This window comes from Pithys albifrons, chromosome 14 (genome assembly GCF_047495875.1).
Source record: "Pithys albifrons albifrons isolate INPA30051 chromosome 14, PitAlb_v1, whole genome shotgun sequence".
Lineage (NCBI taxonomy): Eukaryota > Metazoa > Chordata > Aves > Passeriformes > Thamnophilidae > Pithys > Pithys albifrons.
In genome coordinates this window covers 19,965,698-19,988,306 of record NC_092471.1, presented here as the reverse complement: position 1 = coordinate 19,988,306, position 22,609 = coordinate 19,965,698, and the positions used below count along the sequence as shown (strand labels likewise).

Genomic DNA, 22,609 nt, shown 5'->3' with positions numbered 1-22,609 from the left:
CCTTTGGCAGAAGGTGCCTGGTGAGACTCGAGGCCGACCACTTGGATTCTGGAGCCGAGGCTACAGAGGATCTGAAGCCAACTATACCCCCACAGAGAAAGAGATCCTAGCCGCCTATGAAGGAGTCCAAGCCGCCTCAGAGGTGATTGGCACAGAAGCACAGCTGTTTCTGGCACCTCGACTACCAGTGCTGAAGTGGATGTTGTCAGGACAGGCTGCCTCTACACATCACGCCACTGATGCTACCTGGAGCAAGTGGATTGCCCTGATTACGCAGCGCGCCCGTATAGGAAAATCAAATCGCCCTGGGATCCTGGAAATCATCACAAACTGGCCTGAAGGTGAAAATTTTGGTCTAGCAGATGAAGAGGAAGAGCAGGTGACACGTGCGGAAGAAGCTCCACCATACAATCAATTGCCAAAAGAGGAAATACGCTACGCCCTCTTCACCGATGGCTCCTGTCGCATTGTAGGGACTAATCGCAAATGGAAAGCAGCTGTATGGAGTCCCACCCGACAAGTTGCAGAAGCTACTGAAGGAGAAGGTGGGTCGAGTCAGTTTGCAGAGCTTAAAGCCGTGCAGTTGGCCCTGGACATCGCTGAACGAGAGAAATGGCCAAAGCTTTACCTCTACACCGACTCATGGATGGTGGCCAATGCTCTCTGGGGATGGTTAGACCGATGGAAGAAAACCAATTGGAAACGCAGAGGAAAACCCATCTGGGCTGCCGATATATGGCAAGATATTGCCACCCGAGTAGAGAAGCTGATTGTGAGAGTCCGCCACGTAGACGCACACGTGCCCAAAAATCGGGCCAATGAGGAACATCTCAACAACCAACAGGCAGACCGAGCTGCGCAAGTGAAAGTATCACAGACAGATCTGGACTGGCAGCACAAGGGAGAGCTGTTCTTGGCTCGATGGGCCCATGATGCCTCGGGCCATCAGGGCAGAGATGCCACTTATAAATGGGCACGAGACCGAGGGGTGGATTTAACCATGGACATTATCTCTCAGGTTATCCACGACTGCGAGACATGTGCTGCCATTAAGCAGGCTAAGAGAGTGAAGCCCCTGTGGTATGGTGGACGCTGGGATAAGTATAAGTACGGGGAGGCCTGGCAGGTTGACTACATCACACTGCCACAGACCCGCCAAGGCAAGCGCTATGTGCTCACCATGGTGGAAGCAACCACAGGGTGGCTGGAGACACACCCAGTGCCTCACGCCACTGCTCGGAACACCATCCTAGGCCTGGAAAAACAAGTGCTGTGGCGACATGGCACCCCAGAACGAATTGAGTCAGATAATGGAACTCATTTCAAAAACAGCTTAGTTGCTACCTGGGCGAGAGAACATGGCATTGAGTGGGTGTATCATATCCCCTACCATGCACCAGCTGCCGGGAAAGTTGAGCGGTGTAATGGACTGTTGAAAACCACTTTAAAGGCGTTGGGTGGAGGGACTTTCAAACACTGGGATCAACACTTAGCAAAGGCTACATGGCTAGTCAACACTAGAGGCTCTGTCAATCGAGCCGGCCCTGCCCAATCAGAACCCCTTCACACTGTAGATGGAGACAAAGTCCCTGTAATACACCTGAGAGGTATGCTAGGGAAAACAGTCTGGATCAACCCTGCCTCAGGCAAAGGCAAACCCATTCGTGGGGTTGTCTTTGCTCAAGGATCTGGTTCCACCTGGTGGGTGATGCAGGAAGATGGAGAGACACGATGTGTACCTCAAGGGGAACTTATCTCTGGGTAAACGACTCATATTACTGTATTTGTAAACACTTAATTATTTGAAAGAAAATTTAAGTTTAATGTAGAGTATCGGCATGGAAGAGAATTTAGGGGTGGATAATGTTGTAGTTTGGGATTATTATGTAAATTCTCTCCCCTGCCACTTAACTGCCCAGGCCAGCGGTTGACAAAAGAAGTAGTTAACTGTGATCGCTGGGGTGGGGGCAGGTTTGTCTCTTTTGGGTTTTTTTTTGGATATTCTCCTCAGTCTTGGCTCGGCGGAACGGGGGAGTGGGGGCTCCGAGGAGGCAGGCTGCCCTGCTGGTTACTGCTGGGGTTTTCCCTGGCTGTCTTGCCGCTGCCTACTTCGGATTACTTTTTCCTGCCGTGCTGCTACCTGCCTTGGATTTGCTGCTGGTCGCTCGTACCTTTTCTGCTTCTTGGACGGGGAACACAAGGGAAAGAGACTGAGTCCATCTGAAAGCCCACTGCTCGTCTGTTTCGCTGGAGAGGGACTGAAACTCACTCTGCAGCCAGCGGGCTGTGACAAGGACACTTAAGTATAACCTTTTCTCCCGGAGGAAAACCTGCTGGGTTTTGTTGTTGTTGTTTTTTTTTTCCTCTTATGGTGTTGGGGAAGTGGGTTGCACTAGTCTGTTTACATATATATATATATATATATATAGCAGTTATCCTTCTTGTATTAAAATTCCTTTTCTTAAATTTGATAAAGAGTGGTGTGATTATTGAGGAGGAGGCCCCTCCCCTGCTTGTGGGTAAAACATTTTGGTTTTTCCCCTCAAACCGAGACAGTAATGTTCACTTGACAAATTAATGCCACCATTAACAAGTGACTGAACACTTGTTACCATCTCCCTAGACTGAATCCTTATAAAAGTTGGCCATTTACAACTGCACCACTGCTTCTCTGAACCATGTGAAAAATCCCCTTTATTTAAAAAAGGAGGGTGAAGAACAAGCTTAATTCATTAAAAGAGAAGAAAGTGGAGGATTAGCTCACATAAAAGCACTATTCAGTATCCTCTGAATGGAAAAACAGGTTTTCTAGCAAATGGTGCACTGCTAGAAGGGAGGTCTGGGTAGGAAGAGCAGGAATCTCTGCTACAGTGTAAGAGGAACAAAACTACTTAAAAAAATAAAGAAAAAAGCTGGCCCTGAAGTTTCAATGGACTTGTTACAGGTCTTTCAGGAGTTCTGCTTTGGATTTTACCTAGTCTGGTACCTGTCCCTACAGCAGGTGCTCAGGTTTAGTGCTGTGTTAAAGCAAAATAGCTCAGGTATTCCAAGACTACTCAGCAATGTGAACAAAGGTGCAGTAAATACAAGGAGATTCAGATCTGAAGCAATAGAGAGTATATGAAAAAAAAGGGGCAAAGTCTAACCACAAAATCTTTACTTAGTGTTGTTAATCTGGAATTGTAAACTCCTTGGGTCAGGTTAAACAGATAAACATGTCACTTCTTGGGTCACTTAAAGATGCATCCTGTTCTGGCATTGAGAATGTCACCACTTTTATCTGGAAATAACTAATCTAATAATATTTTTAATCTAATATTTTTACCTGTTACAGGTGGAATTGCCCATTTTCAAGCCATCACCATTTCATAAACTGTCACCTCATCTGGACCAGTATAATAAATAGTAACTGTATCCATGATGAACTGTAGATATATTAATCTTCATTATTTTCAGCTTCCCTAACTTTCTGATTCAACTCTGTGTTACAGAAGATTTTCCAATTGCCAAAACAAACTCATACAAAACAAACTACAAGAAATGGAAGCTTAGACAACTTATCCATCAAGGATTCCCTGTTCCTGGTTTTCTGAGTGTATGCATGAAGTGCCTGTGCCCTTCACAAGTGTGGTAACAGGCACAGGCAGGTTTTGTCATCCCCAAAAAGATTTTGTACTACATCAGTTTAGGCTTGGTGGTCAGAAGGAGCTTCAGTAGTGCCAGTGGTTTTGTCCAGAATCACAGTGCTGTGGTACCTGTGGCTGCAGCTCTATAAAGAGAGCAAGAGAGACAGTGTTGCCAGGCTGCAGGTCAGCCACAGCACCAGCAAAAGGGGCTTGAAAAATACACATCTTGTGACTGGCACAGGCAGGTGAATGCTGCTCATTGTCTGAACCCACAAAATCTTTCATTGACAGAACTCTAAGGGCATTCATTTCCTTATCAGAATGGTTTGGGTGGGAAGGGACCTTAAAGCCCATCCCATCCCACCCCTCCCACGGGCAGGGACACCTCCCACGGGCAGGGACACCTCCCACGGGCAGGGACACCTCCCACCAGCCCAGGCTGCTCCAAGCCCTGTCCAACCTGGCCTTGGACACTCCCAGGGATGGGGCAGCCACAGCTTCTCTGGGCACCTGTGCCAGGGCCTGCCCACCCTTGTAGCAAAGAATTTCTCCCTAATATCTGACCTAAACCTTCCCTCCTTCAGTTTAAGGCCATTCCCCACTGCCCTTAGGAAAAGTCCTCTCTTACACACTCCCTTTAGATACTGGAAAGAACCTTATGTGGGTCCCTGGGAAAATGTTACACTCTTGTATAAATTTCAGCATCATTTCAGTGGTGCAGGTTCAGTAACTGAGTATCTTAACCAAAGATGCCTTGAAAGATGGATCAGAGTGATGACAGTATCTATATTAGTTGGCTTTTTATCCAGTGCAATTCATTGCCTGAAATGATGTAATTTGGTTAATGAAATATAATGAGCAACACAAACTGATAGCTAAAAAAATAATGTACTTTAAGGGCTTTTGTGCTGCTTATGAACAAGCTTTGCCACTTTGGCTTAAGGCACATGTTGATGTAAATACACTTCTGAGTAAGCTCTGCTGTTATTGAAGTGTTCCACTGACTTCATTAAGCTGTTCCAGATTATCCAGCTGAAGAAAAGGCTTTTTCTGCTCTAAAATCTCCTCAGTGACTCACATGCTGCTAAAGCCAAATACAGTTTCTGCCCCTCAGACTAAGACTTCAAAGGAGAGAAAATGAGTAACTTTTAGTGCCTGCAAGGCAAATGCTGATACAAAGTTACAAGGTACACATTAACCTAATATAGGCATCTTTGAAATAAAAATAGCATGATAAAGAATCATGGAGTTGTTAACAATCATTAATTAATATAATGCATTATTACTGAAAGAATGTGAAAAATTAAATTTGCGATACCTGTATAACCAAATGTCTTTCTCCACAACCAGTAAACAAAAGCAAATACAGGCATATCTGCTCTAGATTCCTCCAGTTTTAATTTGGCTTCTTATCCATGTGTTTGAAAATGGAGGTAAGACCCAAGGGATTAGTTTTCAAAGCCAAACTGAAAACGAGTGCACTTGACAGTGGTAGAACCACATCAGAGCTTGTGTTCAGCCAAGTGTTCAGGAAATGCAGCACAGCCAGGAAGACTGTCAAAAGATGTCACCATTTGTGGGTGATGCCACATAATAACTTGTCTTCTGCTGGGGATAAGAAAGAGGAGTAAGGAGAGAAGCCTTGAGAGGGAAAGGATTTTGCAAATACACATTTCAATGGCCTGTGGCAAGTTACTGCAGAGAGAGCACTCTCTGCTCTGAGCCACTCTGCTCGCAGACACCGGTGCAGGAGATGAGATGAGGCACTTGATGAGGACATGAAGGATGAGTGCAGTCAGTGTGGCTTATCCTACAAGTCACAGAGGGACACTGTTAAAGAGTTACCTCGTGTTTGAACCTCTTGTATTGAACTGAAATACAACTTGACGTCTGCTTTGCCCCACATTCCCTCATCTTGCTCCAGTTAAGAACCACTGACTCCAGCAGGAGGATGGGCTAAGGAGAACCTACCCCTGCTTGGAGGAGTCAGACCAGTGCTGTGCCATGAGCAGCCACACCCTCCCCTGTGTAGGAATGTTTGAGAAGTTCATCACAGCCACAACTTACACGTTTTGTCCCATTATCTTGGTGATGTGACCAACTGGCCAGTGAATTTGTTCCTGTCACACACAACAAAAACAGGACAAAGGTTCAGGACTGTTACAAGTCCAGACAGTAATGAAGTTGCTGAAGTGACATAAGTGACACGGGGCCTTGGCTCACGCCGTGTTATGGATCCACCACAGCCTTTCCAAAATGCACAGATTCCCTGGCTGCTTGTTGGAGCTGTTTCCTGAGACTCTCTACCAACACATGTAAGTCCAATATTGCTGGCATGGCAGTAAACTGAATTATTTCCTGAAGATTGGATAGGCAGACTGGGTTCATATATGCCTGAAAGTGATTCTTTTTTCCCCATTTCAAACCATAAAATGCTGTTTGCTGTTTTTCTCCCCCCCATCCTTCATTCCCATTTTAAGAGTTATCCTGTGAGAGCAGCAGCTGTTTTGAATAAAAATTGTTAGATTTCAGTCTTTATTTTTAATGTAGTTTCTAAGTTTGGAAATTAATTTTGTTAAAGAGCTCCCTTAATCCAGACCTATAAAGTTCTTAACTACTCTAAAGGCCTTGGTATGTTGCTTCACCTCAGATATTTTTTCATTTTAGTCATAAGCTTTCCCCTGATCCCACCCACTGTGAACCAAGACATGGTTAGCTGGAAATCTGCAGGCTCTGTCTTCAGGGTAATCTTTGTTTTATTATGGCTGTTTGTGGGGTGATAGCCCTGATAAGCTCTTGATGGGCTAAGGGGAACCTCAGCCCCTGGAGGGCTCCCAGGAACCACTGTCAGAGGACAGAGAGACTCCAGTGGCTTCCTGAGAGTGGTAAAGCCAAACTGCCAAGATTAACAAAGGGTGGAGTGTTGTGGAGATATCATGGGAGAACATGGGAGAACATGGGAGAACATGGGAGAACATGGGCGAACATGGGCTAACATGGGATAACATGGGAGAACATGGGATGACATGGGAGAACATGGGATGACATGGGAGAACATGGGAGAACATGGGATAACATGGGAGAACACGGGCGAACATGGGATAACATGGGCTAACATGGGAGAACATGGGAGAACATGGGAGAACGTGGGAGAACATGGGAGAACGTGGGAGAACATGGGATAACATGGGAGAACATGGGAGAACATGGGATGACATGGGAGAACATGGGATGACATGGGAGAACATGGGAGAACATGGGATAACATGGGATAACATGGGAGAACATGGGATAACATGGGAGAACATGGGAGAACATGGGATAACATGGGAGAACATGGGAGAACGTGGGAGAACATGGGATAACATGGGAGAACATGGGATAACATGGGAGAACATGGGATGACATGGGAGAACATGGGAGAACATGGGAGAACATCTTCTGGGAACGCAGGGAGCCAACTCTCAGGCCTACGTCATCTGTCTATCCCTCCCAAAATAAAACCCCAAACTATTATTGACTATAGTTACTTTAACTACCTAAGGAAAAAAAGGTATAAAAAGAGACTGGACATGAGCAAAAGTGGGGGAGAAATGCCATGGTCTCTGGGGGGTAGCTGAGAGGAGCTGCCCTGTGTCCTCCCACCTCTTCAGACAATGTAGGGGTGAGAAAACCTTGTGCTTTCTATACCTTGTACTCTATATCTTATACTTTACACTCTTACAATGCCTATTATTTTATACATTATATTTTATGTCTTATACTATCCCTATTAGTCATACCTTATAAAGTACCTTAGACCCTTATAATATGTGTTTACTTTCACCCTATAACTACTTTGATAGTAATTTCAATTGGTTATTCCTTTACTTTATAGGCACCTTATTTACTAACTGTACTTTGCTATTTTAATATTAATTATAATTTGCCTTACACCTCATAACCTACTGGGTATATATCTTACTTTATATTGGTTATTGTGTTCCTTTAAAGTGTGTAGTTCCTTTTAACATGAATGTTAATGGGAACATCTATATTCTCTCCTTTTGCTTTGTGTTACAATGTTGGGTGCAGTTCATTTTGCTGCTCTGTGTTATCAGGGGGGTTAGATTTGGGGTTTAAGTTGTTGTGTTTCTGGTTAGTAGTTTTCTGTTGTTAGTTCAGTTTGCTGGGGTGGGTATCCTGCTTGAGTCCTGTATTGAAACTGAGCTTTGATGTGCTCGTCTGCAGAGTGTGTTTTGTGCTGGTTTCTTTGGGGGTTTTTGTTATCAACTAATTATGAAGCTAAACATTATCACTGGCAACACAACCCCCCAAATTAATTATTGTATTAATAGAAGTTATTTCGGGAGCTGCTACAGAGAAAGTTCTTTTATTGCTATTAAGTGAGGTCTCATATGAGAGTGTCAAACCCCCTTCCAGGCAATGTTCTGTCCAGAGTTGTCTCTTTAAGTGAGCCCAGACAGGCTGATCTGGGTTGCATAAGGCTTTGATGTTCTGAGGACACTTATAGATAATAACTTTATATTAATACAGGTGGGACAAGAAATCTTTGCAATTCTGCTCCTCCTTTGCACATGACACTACTCTTCTCCTAGTATTTTCCAGGTTTTATTCTGTGAGGGAGAGTTGTCCAGCTTTTTAATTCATTTTACCAATTATCTATTCTTAGTGGTAACAAGGACAAGATGTGCTGATATATGTTAATCCTCATGCCTTTTAAGTCATCTTGTACATAAAATATCCCTTTTTCTTTCAATTTATTCCCTTATGCAGATAAGAGATGTTTCATTAAATTCAGGTGATGGAATATGTTGCTAACAGAGCTTGGAAAGATGAGATCTGTTGTTAAAACTTGGTTGTAACAATGCCAAGGTCATGGGTTCAGTCCCCTGTATGGGCCATTGACTTAAGAGTTGGACTCCATGATCCTTGTGGGTCCCTTCCAGCTGAGAATAGTCTGTAATTGGGAGGGTTTTTTTAGCTTGGGTTGTGTTCCTATTCAGTTCAGTATTCTTTAAAAAAAAAATCAGATTTGATCCTAAGACAGTTACACAGACAAGTGGCTGCACCTGGTGCCAGCCAGCACTGCACAAGAAACACGTTGATCCTCACAAAGCAGGAGGCTCATTTTTACCCATTTTGACCATTAAGTTGTGCTTCTGGCACTGTTTTACTGACCAAGAAGGCACTATGGCTTCTGAAAAGACCCCAGAGCTTGCAACAGCAAAGAAATGACAATCTAGCCAGGTGGCAGGATCTTGCATATGAATAAAATCTGCGTGGTTGTGATCTTTATTCATTCCCCTTTGGACAGTGCCTTCCTCTGTTATTCCTGGTGCTCCGAGTTGAAAGCACCTTGCTGATGATGTGCCCCTCCTGCTGCAGAGCCTGGTGCTGCCTCATCCTCTGTGTGTAAGTGGAGCACACGAGTCCTCTCTCACTGCCAAGAACTAAATCCCACCCATGCACGTGGTCCTGAGGCTCCCCCAGGCTTGAGCAGTTCTCTAACAGGTTCTCCCAAGGCAATGTCAGAGCCAAGGCCTTGGTGTGAGGATTATAAAGGTTTTTTGAGTTAGGAAGGTTTTTGGAGCTGCAGGCAGTTCTTTAGGCCTCAACAGGTTGGTACCTTTTGGTAGGGGATGAGAACACTGAAAGTTCATTAATGCTGTGAGAAAGACTGGCAGGGTAACTAAAACAAAGTGAGATAAGGAGGATTTGAGAGAAGCAAGCAGAGGAATAGAATGTAGGCAGATGAATTTCTCATGAAGCAAAAGTGCATCTGGACAGGGAGTAACATCCAATTAGAAGCTGTAATAAAGTTTTTGGACACTGCTCTTCATAGAATCATAGAATGGATTGGGTTGGAAAAGATCTCCCAGATCATCAAGTCCAACCCTTGGGCCAACTCCAGTCCCTTTACCAGATCATGGCACTCAGTGCCACATCCAATCCCAGTTTAAAAACCTCCAGGGATGGTTTTATAACCCCCTCTCTGGGCAGGCCACTCCAATGCCTGATTGGTTTCTCTGAAAAGAATTTTTTTCTGATATCCAAGTTAAATTTCCACAGGCAGAGCTTGAGCCATTCAACCTATGGCAGTTGGCCATGGGTGGGATTTTACAATATATATTGTGTAACTTGTAGTTGCTGCTGCTGCTGCTGCTGCTTGCTGTTTTCTATGTTCTTTCTTCTTCCTTCTTCATAGTGTGATATGATAAACGATCTTGTGTGTGACACCTGAGATCTGTGCTCCTTTTTTGGCCACCACAGCCATATGACAGCCACATCCTTGGATTAGAGCATGCCTTGCTGCAGCAATGCAGAAATCAGCAGGGGGAATACTGGTCTCAGTCAATGCCTTTCTGTTACCCCCCCACTGCTGCCACCAACACACTGTCCATCACAGGGATAAACAAGCCATAAAGGTGACATTCTTCTTTACCAACCAAACACAGCTCTATTCAACAGCCTCTTAAGGGCTGGGGGACTCCTGCCAAACTGTCCTGCAGTTCTTTATGGATGTTTATGGATCCCAGACTTGGTTTGAAGGCAGCTTTAATTTGGTACATTCAATGTCCCCATAGAGAGAAGCTTCCCTTGGAAAATGTTGTGCAACTACTGCCCCAGAAAGACTGTTCCAACCATCTGTATCAGTAAATCTGGACAGACATGTCAAGCCTCTTGCTTGGGGCAGTCACACAGCCCAGAGACAAACACACAGAGGTGGTGTGTGATGTCAGGGAACTGGTGATGCTGTAACTGGGGCTTATGAGCAAAGGAAGGGGAGTACAGAAGGCACATTCATGGACGTGGGGTAGGTAATAAAATACGGGGTTTGAAACTGAAGCCCTTAATCAACAGATCTATAGAGAGCCAGAACTTCTTGAGAACTTCTTGAGAACTCTACTTGAGTAAGAAGACAAAATAGCTCTCCTACAATAGTCCATCCACCCAGCTGAACACCAGGAACATATTGCATCTGACTGAAAATACACTGTACATTGTGCCCAGTGAAGGCAAGTGCTGAGATCCTTCCTCCAGATCAGTAAAGATAATTCTCTGGGAAGCATCTCATGTAACAGCACATTCCAAACTTCTCCACCTGTCTGTCTGTTAAATTACAAGCATGGCCTGTGTGTACATGCTGTGAGGCAGCTCCTGGCCTGACCCCAGCAGCACTCCCAGGACAACTAACTTACTTTATGTCGACCCAGGAGAAGGAGCAGTGACTTTCTGCCACTGCTGGGGATGCCCTGGAGTTGCCCCTGCAGCCTGCAAGCCTTAACCTTGATGCTGCTCATTAGGTCCATGAGATACATTATCCCAGTTCTTTGTCTTGTCTCACACCTTGTCCATCTACATTTAAGATTATTTAAGGGACAGGGCAGTGGGAAAAGAGAAAAGAAATTCCCAGTGAAATGTAATCATTAATTGGAGTGGTCTTTGACTTGCCTCGTGTTTAGTTTAATTAGATGGAATTCATTTGGAAGGCAGCTGCCAAAGTCAAAGGCATGATAACCATACTGTGAATTATTACTGCATCAATAAAAATAATGAAAAGTTTAGATGCTAACAGAGCCATTAGGCTTTGGAGCAGTAACAGCTAGTACTCTGTTTTCAGACACAATCTTCCTTATTGTGCTTTTCAAATATTTCCATACTGAGAACTTGGGGCTGTTTTATTTCTCAGCTGCTGCTATTCTTCAGAACCTGCTCTCACTGAGTGTATCTAACCAGGTTCAGCCTTCCCTTTTCTCTTTGGAGCCCTCATATTAACATGGAAATGGCTGGTTTGAGTCATGCCAAAGGACCAGCATCTGTCCTGAGTCACAGCCTCATATCAGCCTGTCACACTCTGTGTTACAGTCCTGGGCAGCCAGAGCTCAACCACAACAGGCATTATGTAATACAGACATGGACATAATATAGACATTAAGGTGGATTTTCACTCATCAGGTCACCTGAAGGAGGATTTTTGAGGTTAAATGTTAAGTTCACCAATACTATCAAGCAGCAGCAACCTTCCACCAACAGGTATTTGATGATTAGCAACCAAGAGTGAAAACCTGCATTTTGTTCTCTATAATTTCCTCTTCACAACCATATTCTTGCAGAATTTATTTCAGTAAAGCTCCTTCTTTTGGTGTTGATGCCAAAGGGGTTTTTGTTCTGACTTTCACATTTTGTAGATTTTAGGAACACAGTAGTTGTGGATTTTTAGAGGGTTAATATTTCTAACAGTTTAAGTTTAATGCCTTTCTATCACTGCCCCTGTCCCAGAACAGGGAGCTCAAATTCCTTTAGTTAATTAATCTTGTTCAGACTCCTTTCCAAGGTAGAGCTGAAGGATATCAGAAGGCCCACAGAATGAAACATAAACACAGGTCAGAGTGACCCAAAAGCCAGAACTGGATGAACTCCAAGAGACCTTTGTGTGCCTGAGGAAGAAGAGCTGATGAAGACAGAGGGTCTTGACGATCCCAGACCCAATTCCAGGGGTTGGACCAGGGGTGGGACTGGGGCTGGACTGAGAAATGTGTAAAGCAATGATTGGAGGGATCTTATTATAAAAGCCATGGAAACAAGAACTGGGACACATGCCTGTCATCCTGTATTCCTGTGGGCTGTAGGCCCTGTGTTATTAAAGGCCCTTTACTTTTTATCTCACCCTACACTAACGTGCTCAGAGTCCTGTTTTTGGGGGAAGGGTCACTCACAGCATCAGTGTATTTACGGATCTGTTGAGATCAGAAGGCCTTTGGACCATGGAAACAAACTGAAGCACAGCCATAAATACCAAGATCCCTTTGGTTTTTATTCTCATTATTGAGGAATTGCATTTGCAGTCCCATCTGTGAACCAGATTAATTTGGAGCCATCTGCCATGAGCAAACGGGTAAGTTTGGCAGATACCAGAGAGATGCTGGTGTTCTCCTTCTGTCAACAGTTGATGTCAGCTCTGATTGTTGTGAAGGAAACAGGTCCCTGTAAAGGTGCTTGTGGCTGCACCAGGAATGTGCAGTAATTCCAGTGACTGCTTACAGCTCCTTAAGGAATGGAAGGAGAGCTCAGCAGGGAGACATCCACTGCAGTGAGGCAAAAAAGGAGGCAAGACCTGTGCAAACTGAGACTGGGATGCACATTCCAAGGAGAAGTGGGACCACTCAACAGAATTCCCATAAGCAGCTGTAAAGAAAATGCTTCTGAAGCTCCACCTGGAGTCCCAGAGAAAATCTGTGCTAATTTCAGTGGCTTTACAATGTCAGGAAATGCAACTGTTGCTCGTGGCAAATGGAAAGTGAATCAAATAAGTAGGGAGATGGGAATCTCAAGACATGTATTTCCTACTCTTTACTGGAAATTAGATGCCATTTTAAGTGCAGAATCCAGCCTGGCTGAAAACACAACCCACTCTATTGATGTTTGTATATAGTAAAAAAAAAATATTTGAGAGGACTTTTAGAAAAAAAACAACAACATCAAAACTCAAAGATCAAACAGGTTGAGAGACACAAGATTTTACTGGAAAGGAGACTTTGTTCAACAGGCTTCATATATACATTTCCTTTCTTCCATGGTGTTATGGGTTCACCCAGGTGGGCCTAGATTTGGGCTCTGGAGTTTGGACTAGGCTGAAGCTGTCAGCTGACTTGAGCTGGGCTGAGCCAACAGCTGACCTCTTCTAGCCAGTAACTTTGTATTCCATACCACATTATGACATCATCTCCAGGGCAGTAGGAACCAGTGTGGGAGTGGTTAAGGCAGTCACTTCTCAGCCTCCTCTTGGGAGGACACACGATGCTGTCCCAGGGGGGATGGAGAGGACCAGGCCCACCACTGGCTCACAGGGTACCTCAGGAAAGTAAAATGTGTTGTTCTGGGTCTCTCCTTTCTGCTTGGGTTTGTCTCCCTGGGGAATAAGTCTTTTCTTAAGTAATGTGTAGTTGGGACAGTAGAATTTGTGTGTTCGTTAAGAAGTTGAGGTGGGGAATTTGTTGTTGTAGACTTGTGTGAGTGAATATTTGTACTCTCTTCTAATTGTCTCTTTCTTTCTGTGAAAAATATATGTAGATTTAGTATAAATGCAGTTTGAAGTGGTTTTTTTTTCTTTCCCCTCTCTTTTCCTCCCTTTCCCTGGTGTTAGGAGGGAGGCTTTTCTCCCTGTGCTTGGGGGGGTTGGCAGTTGCTTATCTCAAACCAAGACACGGAATCAAGAAAAAATGAAAGAAGGAATTTTAAGTTCCCTGTTAATTCCAGCTCCCTGGACCCCAGCCAGATCTCTGTTTTCCATGTGTACCTACAGAAGAGTATTAAGGTCTTGCTTTGCCATTGTATGTATTGGACCTGTCCCATGCACAGACTGCTTTGCATTTTAACTTCCTCCCCTCAAAAAGATGAGCCACCTGACTCACTAAGCCTGGGCCAAAGTCAATACTGCACCTGCACATGCTGATTTTTGCTGTTTCTATCTACCACTCTTTCTGGTGCTTATTCAGTTATTTGTTGTCTTATTTAAAAATAAATCAGCTGTCATCACTGAGCATGGATGGCCATGGCAAGTACACAGAGATTACTCCTTTGCCACTGTGCTGTGTATCATCAGCCTCCTCACTGTCCACAAAACCCAACAATAACTACTGAACCAGCTAAGGCTCACATTTATTTCCTAGAAAACATGTATTCACTGGCTACAGATCTTTGCAGGAAGAACAGCACTTGCAATCCTTCCAGGTTCTGTGAATATTTGTCTATTCTGTTGTTCCTCTTCATGTTGATGAGTAGGTTCCTTGATTTCCAAATGTCTGTCACCTATTTGGAGAAAAACAAACTACCCTATGACTTAAGTGACCACTCAGCAACACAAAGTGACTGGTCAAAGCAAACTATGGTTTAAAAAACTAGCTTGGAGAATTAATTGGAGTAAATTAGGTAACGTTTGGAAATAACAAGTGAACCTGTAAAAATCACAGAACAAGAAAAGTTATTTTGTTACTTAATCTGCTTTGAGGAGATAATTGAATTTCCTTTATTTCCCTGAGAATTCATCTCTTAGTGTTGTGTGAGGTCCAGACCACGAGCTGCCAAGGCCACCAAAGCTCCCACCTGTGCTGTGGCAGCCTCAGCACCCCAAGTTCTGTTCACAGGCACCTTCCATCCACTCTGGACCACACAGACATAAAGAGAAAAGTGAGATTTGCACTCCAGAGGGTGTGTGGCACATTTGAGGAGAGGTTCATTCCCATCTGAAGAGAAGGATGGGTCATTTAAAGCCTGGGCATTACTCTTTGCTGGGACTGAAGCACATCAGCACATCTCTATGATCATTCCATGCACCTTGGGTTGAGCTGGTAAAATGCCAACTGCCCTATACAGAGTCAGTCTCCCTCCCTCTCCTGCTGAGAGAAAAGGAGAAAGGAAAAAAACCTGGAAACTCAAGCTAGGTTTATACTTAAACTAACTATATATATTTCCACAGAAAAGAGAAAATTAAAACTACAATATAACACACACACAAATTAGATATAACAACAATTTTCTACTTTCCACTGAAAACAGATTTCATTACTCTAGATTTATAAAGCACTTTAAAAGACACTCAGCAAAGCACAAGAAGAAAAATTAGCAATAAAATGTTTCTACTTGCCTGAACTAAAACAAAATGTGAAGTAGCAGTGGCAGCAGTGAGGCCCAGGACAGCAGCAGCTCCACTGCAGACATGACAGAACTGAGAAAACACTCTTACTCCACTGTATTTATATTTCAGCTTTGCATCATCTAGTATGAAATATTTCTTTAGTTGCTTAAGCCAGGTGATACCTGTCCCTCTTAATCTACATGGATTCTCTGAGCCTGCTAAATTAAAGCCTTTCTAAAACTAAGGCTAAAACTACCACACCATGGTAGCAAAAGTCACGTGTTTGCACAGTGAGCACTCACTGACCTCCAAATCTCACACAACCAACAGTGGCTGTCAAAGCAGCTGGAAATGTATCAGCCAGAATTATTCTGCCTGTAACTGCTCAAGTCTTCTCATTTTATCAGGAGACACACAGTGCAGGACACAAAACTGTGGCTAAAGCCATGGCTATAAGTTGTCTGGATGTGGCAGAATGCATTTGAGAAGATATTTCAAGTTGTTGAAATAGCCCACAAACTTTGCTGGGAGATGAAGCAGAAAGGATGGGTAGCTCCTCACACTGATCTCCCACAGCTCTGCAGGTGACAGAGTCATTCCTGCTGTCCCCAGACACCCTCCCTGGCCCAGCTGCCATGGGGGGCTGTGTGTTGTTATAGTTACTGTATAACTTACCCCTGCCACTGGCACAGCATTTTCAATAAATGGTGCTTAAACAGCAGTCTAGCAGAGTAATGACTCATAAAACTCCACTGAATAACAGCAGCCAAGCATCTCTGGCACCCAGCCCCTCCCTCCCTGTCCCTTACATCACCAATGAGACCTGATGCTCTTACATAAGGAGTATAACAAAGGTCACTTCTTGTATTTGAGAGGTTTTTTTACTTCTGCTCCCTGAAAAGGTCATCACACAGGGGGAAGCAGAGCTCTTCCCCTCAGGCAGCTCTCCAGAGATGGGAATGGAGCATCCAGGACATATCACCTTTTGGAGACTGTGGCTGGTAAGAGAACCTGCTGCTTTGCAGGTTGAGTCTGTCGGGGGCCTTGGGTTTCTACCTCATTTTGAGAGTATCTTTTGCTAACTAGACACAATAACTGGAACCCCAGAAGAGGCTGGAACAACACTCCCTGTACCATTTTTCCATAAGGTTTTTCCTTCAGGATTGTGGTACTATGATAAGGCAGTGCCCTAGTTGAGCAGATGGGACCAGTTTATCACTGTGTGGGAGTGATCAAAGCTTTGTATTCTAAACCCTCTATTCATTTCCCAAGAACAATGGGCCATTTGCAGCAGCTGCCCAGGGCACAGCTGAGCCCTCAGGCTGGGAGCTGGCTGGGAAAGACATTTGTGAGAAAAGAGCTGTGATAACTCCCCTGCAGGGAGTCCTTGGCACCTCCACACCCACCTGAGGGCTCAGCTCTGCCCAGGGGCCAGCAACCATTCCAAAATCCCCCCTGACTGCCAGAGTCAGATCCCCCAGTGTGGAACTCCCTGCCCTGGGGGAGGCACTGGGGGGTCCCACCTGCACCTGGGGTACATATCTTGGGGTAAGGAGACCTCAGGGGTCACTCGTTGAATCAGGAGGAGGACCAAGACCTGGACAGGAGGAGACCACCACTTTCAACCAGCCTGCAACCACCACTCTCCACCAGACTGCAACTCTCAGCTGCACCAACAGGTTTTCCACTTTGGACTTTTCCTTTGGACTCGGGGGAACCACGTGGGGCTCAGCACAGGGGCCACCAAACCCCCCTGTGTTTGTGCCCCAGGGGGCTGGGTTAGACTGCTGGGTTTGGGGGCTTAAACCCAATTTCTCTGTGTTATTGCATTTATTGTAATATTTTTATTAAATTGTAACTCTGATTCATAATCTCTTCTGTGTTGTGTTCATTTCTCTTGCCGGGTTACCCTTAAACCAGCACAGGCAGTGGGAATGAGCTAAAATACAGCCCATGAAGTGGATTATGCTGAGTGATGCTACTCAGCTGCTCTGGAGATGCAAAGACAACAATTAACTGATGTGAGCAGATGCAAATAGCTCTTTGTGCCTGAGAGAGAGCCAGACTTTGGGAGAGAGGTGATGCCTCAGGGAGTTTTGATTTTTTCATTTTTATATATTTTAGAAGTACTTATAAGTGTAGTAAAATGCAGATATAGCATGTTAATATTTCTGGCAGCTTAAGTTCAATGTTTATCTATTGGAACCCCTATCTCATATCAATGTCTTAATTTTTTTTAGATATTTAGACTTCTCTTCAAGGTAGAAGGCTGAAGAATGTCAGAAGGTTTCTGCACCATGAGACAAAAGCATAAGTCATCAGTCTTTGGTCTAAGAACACTGGGAAAGCTCCAAGAGCCCCATGTGTGCTGAGGAAGACAAAAATAATGGTGAGAGGGTCCCACTGTCCCCCAGACTCAAATCCTGATGGGGTGTGCCCAGGGGACAGGACAGGGCTGGACTGAGTGATGTGTGAACTGGGGATTGGGTGGACAATATTATAAACACCATAGAAATCAGTGTTCAGAGGCACATCATCATGTATTCCTCAAAGACCTAAGCCTAAACATTAAAGAATACACCTTTTTATCTTATCTTATCTCACACTAACTTGGCTGCAAGTCCATTTTTTGGGGGTCTCTCAAGGCATCAGAGGCAAACAAGAATGGTTCAGAGGGAGACAGCAGGGGACGGGACTGAGAGGGACTCAGAGACTCCACACTCAGACAAATGAACATTTAAGGCAGAGTAATTCGAAGATATTGATTCTGCACATTTGCCCAGAGAGCAGCAAAGACAACCAGCCCCTGGTGGGAAACACGTGGGCCAAGAAGGTGCCTTCACACAGGTTTGTTGAGTGGAACTGAACCCTCTCTACATTTAATTAAGAGATTAATCTAACCCTGATATTTAAGAAGTGCTGTGACACCACCTGACACATTTCTCAGCCAAACAGAAACCCTTCCATGAAGTGTGAATTTTTGTTACCACTCAATGAAAACAAAAAATTTTTCTATATGTTTTAGAACACCTAAGTAGCTGAGGAGAATAAAACTGTGCTAATCTGATTTATCAGGTGCTTTTTGGGAAAGTAATTAAGGACGGGATTCCCAAAGGACTTTCTGAGAATGGGTCCTCTGAGAAAGGTAACTAATGAATATATGTCAATACTGCTGTGGAATTAGCACCAGGAAATTGTGTCCCCATATTAACTTTGAGATTTGATAAGCTAACCAACCTTTTCCCAACTTTGCTTAACTAAGCACTTCCTTCCATCCAATGTTATGTCACTATACATGAAATAAATATTAATTATCATCATTGCAAGACCAATCAGTGAAACTGCTGAAGTGGAAGTCCAGTCTTGCAGCCCTCTACCACCAGACACATCCTGCAGTCTACAGAAGGTCTGAAACCCAGCCAGGGAAGTTAATCCCAGTTTGTGCATAGAATTCTGCATCGAGTCAATACCAGTTTTAAATACACTGATGAAATCTGGTCTTGTAATGACCCTTGTAAATAAAGCTGAGACTGGCACAGCATCTCTTCTCCCCCACACAAGTTGTAAACTCTGCAGTAGATACAAACCCAGCTACAGAAGAGCTGCACACTGGTATAGAGATAAAAAAAAAACAACAGAAACAAACCTACAGTGAACGGGATCACTGAGCTAGAGACACTGTGGCTGAATTTCAGCTGCAATAAATCATTCTTATTTCACAGACTTTTGTCCCTGCCCAGTTAAGCCAGCAAGGCTGTGAATCTGAGTCAACACAAATTCTGGTATTCAGGAGATGTTACAGAAATCCACATGGATCCCACTGCTTGTTTTTCATGACATTTCAGGAGAAACTTGTCATTAACCTGCAGTAATTACTGGCAGTTCCTCACTGCTACTGATAAAAACTTTTATTCTATTCTGCTTTCTGTCCTGTTTAGCTGTAGGATGCTCAAATTTCTAGAAGACCAAGTTAAAATGGCTCATTATCCATGTATGGCCCATCTTTTCCTACTTATATTTTGTCAGACTAAAACCCATTATTAACATTTCAATTTTCAGGTCTGATAGAAAAGATTAGTTTTTAAACCACTCATAAGAATTACATTGCTACACCATGCAGAATGCTGCCATTTCTAAATATTAAGTTGAGGACTCTTGAATGCTGTCAGGGTTGATCCTTATTGCTTGTTTTGGCTACATAAAATTACTATTGAAAAACTCTGTACCAAGGGGCCTCTCCATTAAAACATTTTCTTCAGTGATTGACTGGTGTGCTGGTTTAAAGGTGAACCAGCAGGGGAAATGAACTCACCACGAGAGAGATTATAAGTCAGAGCTAAAATTTAATAATAATATTACAATAACAACACTGACACACAAGGGAAATTGCTTTCAACTCACAAAACCCCAGCAGTATAACCCAGTGTCCTGGGGCACAAACCCAAGGGGGTTTGTTTGCCCTTGTGCTGAGACCCCTGTGGTTCCCCCAAGTCCAGAGCAAAAGGAAAAGAAAAACCTGTTGGTGCAGGTGAGGGCTGTGGTCTGGGTGAGAGCAGTGATCTCCTCCTGTCAAGGTCCTGCTGCTGCTCTGGATCCCAAGTCTTCTTACCCACCACTTATGTACCCTCAGGGAGCACCCAGTCCCTCCCCCTGGGCAGGGACTCACACAATGGGTGATTAACTCAGGGAGCCAGGGGGTGTTGAACTGTTGATGGCCCATGAGCAGCTCCGCCCCCCTCAGGCTGGGTGTGAAGGTGATAATGGCTCCCTGGGCAGCTGCTGCCAATGGCCCATTGTCCTTGGGGAATGAATAGAGGGGGTGGAATACACAGCTTTGATCACCCCCACACAGGGTTAGCTGGTCCCTCCTGCTGAACTAGGACAACTGGTATTAATCATTTTCTTCCTTCACACACAGAGGGATGTGTTGCCTTCAAAGGGAGGCTTGATATATAAGGATTATCCAAGTTTTGGATGTTCCTTTCTAATGTAAAAATTGTCAGTGGTCAGTAATGTCCATAACTTATTCTAGTTACTGGTAGCAATACAAATGAGAAGAAGAAAAGCAGAGAGCACAGTTGAGGTAGGGTGGTATGTGACACTTGAAGTGACAGGATTCAGACTTGGTGGTTTCTCACCAAGTTCATAATTTAACTTAGGGGTGGTTTTGTAGCTAAGGACACCTCCTCCAAGTCATAGCTGTTCATTGCTCAGGTAGAACAGCTGAGCTGTCTGTAAGGTTATGTATTGCTCAGTGATTCTGTCCTGCAGCTCCCTGGAGAGGGAGACCAAGATGAAACATCTGCACTACAGCACAGGATCAAAATCTGGCAGACTCTGCTTGCTTACAGTTATTTATAAGCATGTGTGCTTTCAGCATTTACTTATGAAAAGCAATTCCACTCCATATCCCTACAACAGCGTGGCCATAGTTCATATTTACAGATTGTAACGTGATTTCAGAGAGCCACAAATTTCTTTAGGAAGTCCTCATCTCTAAATCAACTTATAAATCAGTATGTCCACAAACACTGTAAGGCTGGAAAGAAGACCAAGTGAAACACAAAATGCTGAATGTTTAAGTCAGGCAGAACATGTTTGTTCAGAGTGGAAAATTGTCCTCCAAACAGGACTGTCTGCTCTGGCATTAAAGCAATGGAACTGCAGCAAGGACTGTGCTTTATGAGTACCACTTTCCTAACTGTGGTAGTTTTGGCTTTAGTTTCAGCCAGGGCTTACTTAGCCAGGCCTCAGTTCAGCAGGCCCAAAGGATGTGACATAGATCAGAAAGGACAAGCATCACCTGACTTAAGCAACCAAAGAGATATTTCATATCATCTGACATCATCAAGAAGTATAAAAAGAGAGGGAGGTGGAACTTCTGTCTCTTTTGGTCTTTGCCTCAGCCCCTGAGGCTGCCCTGCCCTGCCCTGCCCTGCCCTGCCCTGCCCTGCCCTGCCCTGCCCTGCCCTGCCCTGCCCTACCCTGCCCTACCCTGCCCTGCCGAGATCAGGCCTTGCCGCCATCCCCGCTCTGTTGTCCAGGGAGGGGAACATTTTCTTGTTAATTTTTGTCCTCTTTTGCTGGGAGTTTTCTGTGGAATAGCTGCTGGGAGGTTTTGTGGGGTTTGGGTGGTTGGAATCTGTATTATTTGGTTGGGTGACTTGGTAGTTATGGTTGTTAGTTTGGTTCTTCTCACATTTGTGTATATATATATATATATATGTATTATTCCATATTCTGACATCATCTCAAAATATAAGAGCTGAAGTAGGAGTGGCTTGGTCAGTTCCTTCAAGGTGTGGTCCCAGTAGGACTCACTGTGCTGTCCCAGGAGGGATGGGAGGACCAGGCCCAGCACTGCCTTCCCACCATGTTATCTTAGCAAAGGAAAGTGTTTGTTCTTAGTCTTTCTCTCTGCTTGAGTCTGTCCCTCTGGGGATTGAGTTCTCTGGGGTGATTCGTAGCTCAAATAGTGGGATTTGTGTTTGAGGGGGAGTGGGAGTTATTTCTTGTTATTTCTAACTTGTGTGTGTTTTATATTGTAGTTTTGCTTTAATTTTCTCTTTTCTGTGTAAATATATCTAGTTAGTTTAAGTTTAAACCTGCTTTGAGTTTTTTTCCTTTCCTCCCTTTTCTTGGCTGGGGGAAGGGAGGCTCTGACTCTGTGTTGGGCAGTTGGCATTTTGCCAGCTCAGCCCAAGACACTGACACAGGATAACAGCTCCAAACCGAACAGGAACACTCAACCAACCTGTTTCTCACCACTGGGCTTCCTGTAGTTCAGCAGCAGCTCCACAGCTCCCACGACCTCCTTCCGTATCGCGTAGAGCAGAGCATCTCCCACGTACACACTGTGGCTCAGCAGCAGCTCCATGATCTCCAGGTTCTCGTTCTCTATGGCTATTAAAAGGGCACTGCGACCAAGAGGGTCCATGCAGTTGATGTTGATGTTGTAGTAGATCTCTGCCTCCTGCAGGGCATGTTTGACACTGGCATAGTCCCCCTTCTCCACAGCACTGAGGTAGGCTTTCTCCTCGGCCGAGAGCTCTGCCTCCGCCCGCACGATCTGCAGCGGGATCCGGTCTCTGTACGGCGAGTAATTCACCTTCTTGTAGTACAGCTGGGCCATGGTTCATAGTGACTGGGCAACCTGTGTGGAGAAGAACCACACATGGGTGACAGAACAGACACAGAGCGGATGGACTTCCAAAGGTCCATCATGGTAAAAGCTTCCGATTCCTTTGTAAGATCTTTTATTTGCAGATCTTTTATTCTTTTATGAGGACAGAGTGGCTGGAGAGCAGCCTGGGGGAAAGGGATTTAGGGGTACTAATTAACAGGA

At 44.4% G+C, this 22,609-nt stretch overlaps 1 protein-coding gene across 1 annotated transcript in view; it reads right to left on the bottom strand.

The window, feature by feature from the left end:
* TRPC5 (transient receptor potential cation channel subfamily C member 5) overlaps positions 1–22,609 on the bottom strand; it is a 143,631-nt gene that overhangs the window by 82,816 nt on the left and 38,206 nt on the right. The window contains exon 2 of the mRNA XM_071569614.1: positions 22,019–22,417. Coding sequence (XP_071425715.1) covers positions 22,019–22,396 — 378 coding nt within the window. The 5' untranslated portion in view covers positions 22,397–22,417. The remainder of the gene's footprint in view (positions 1–22,018; positions 22,418–22,609) is intronic.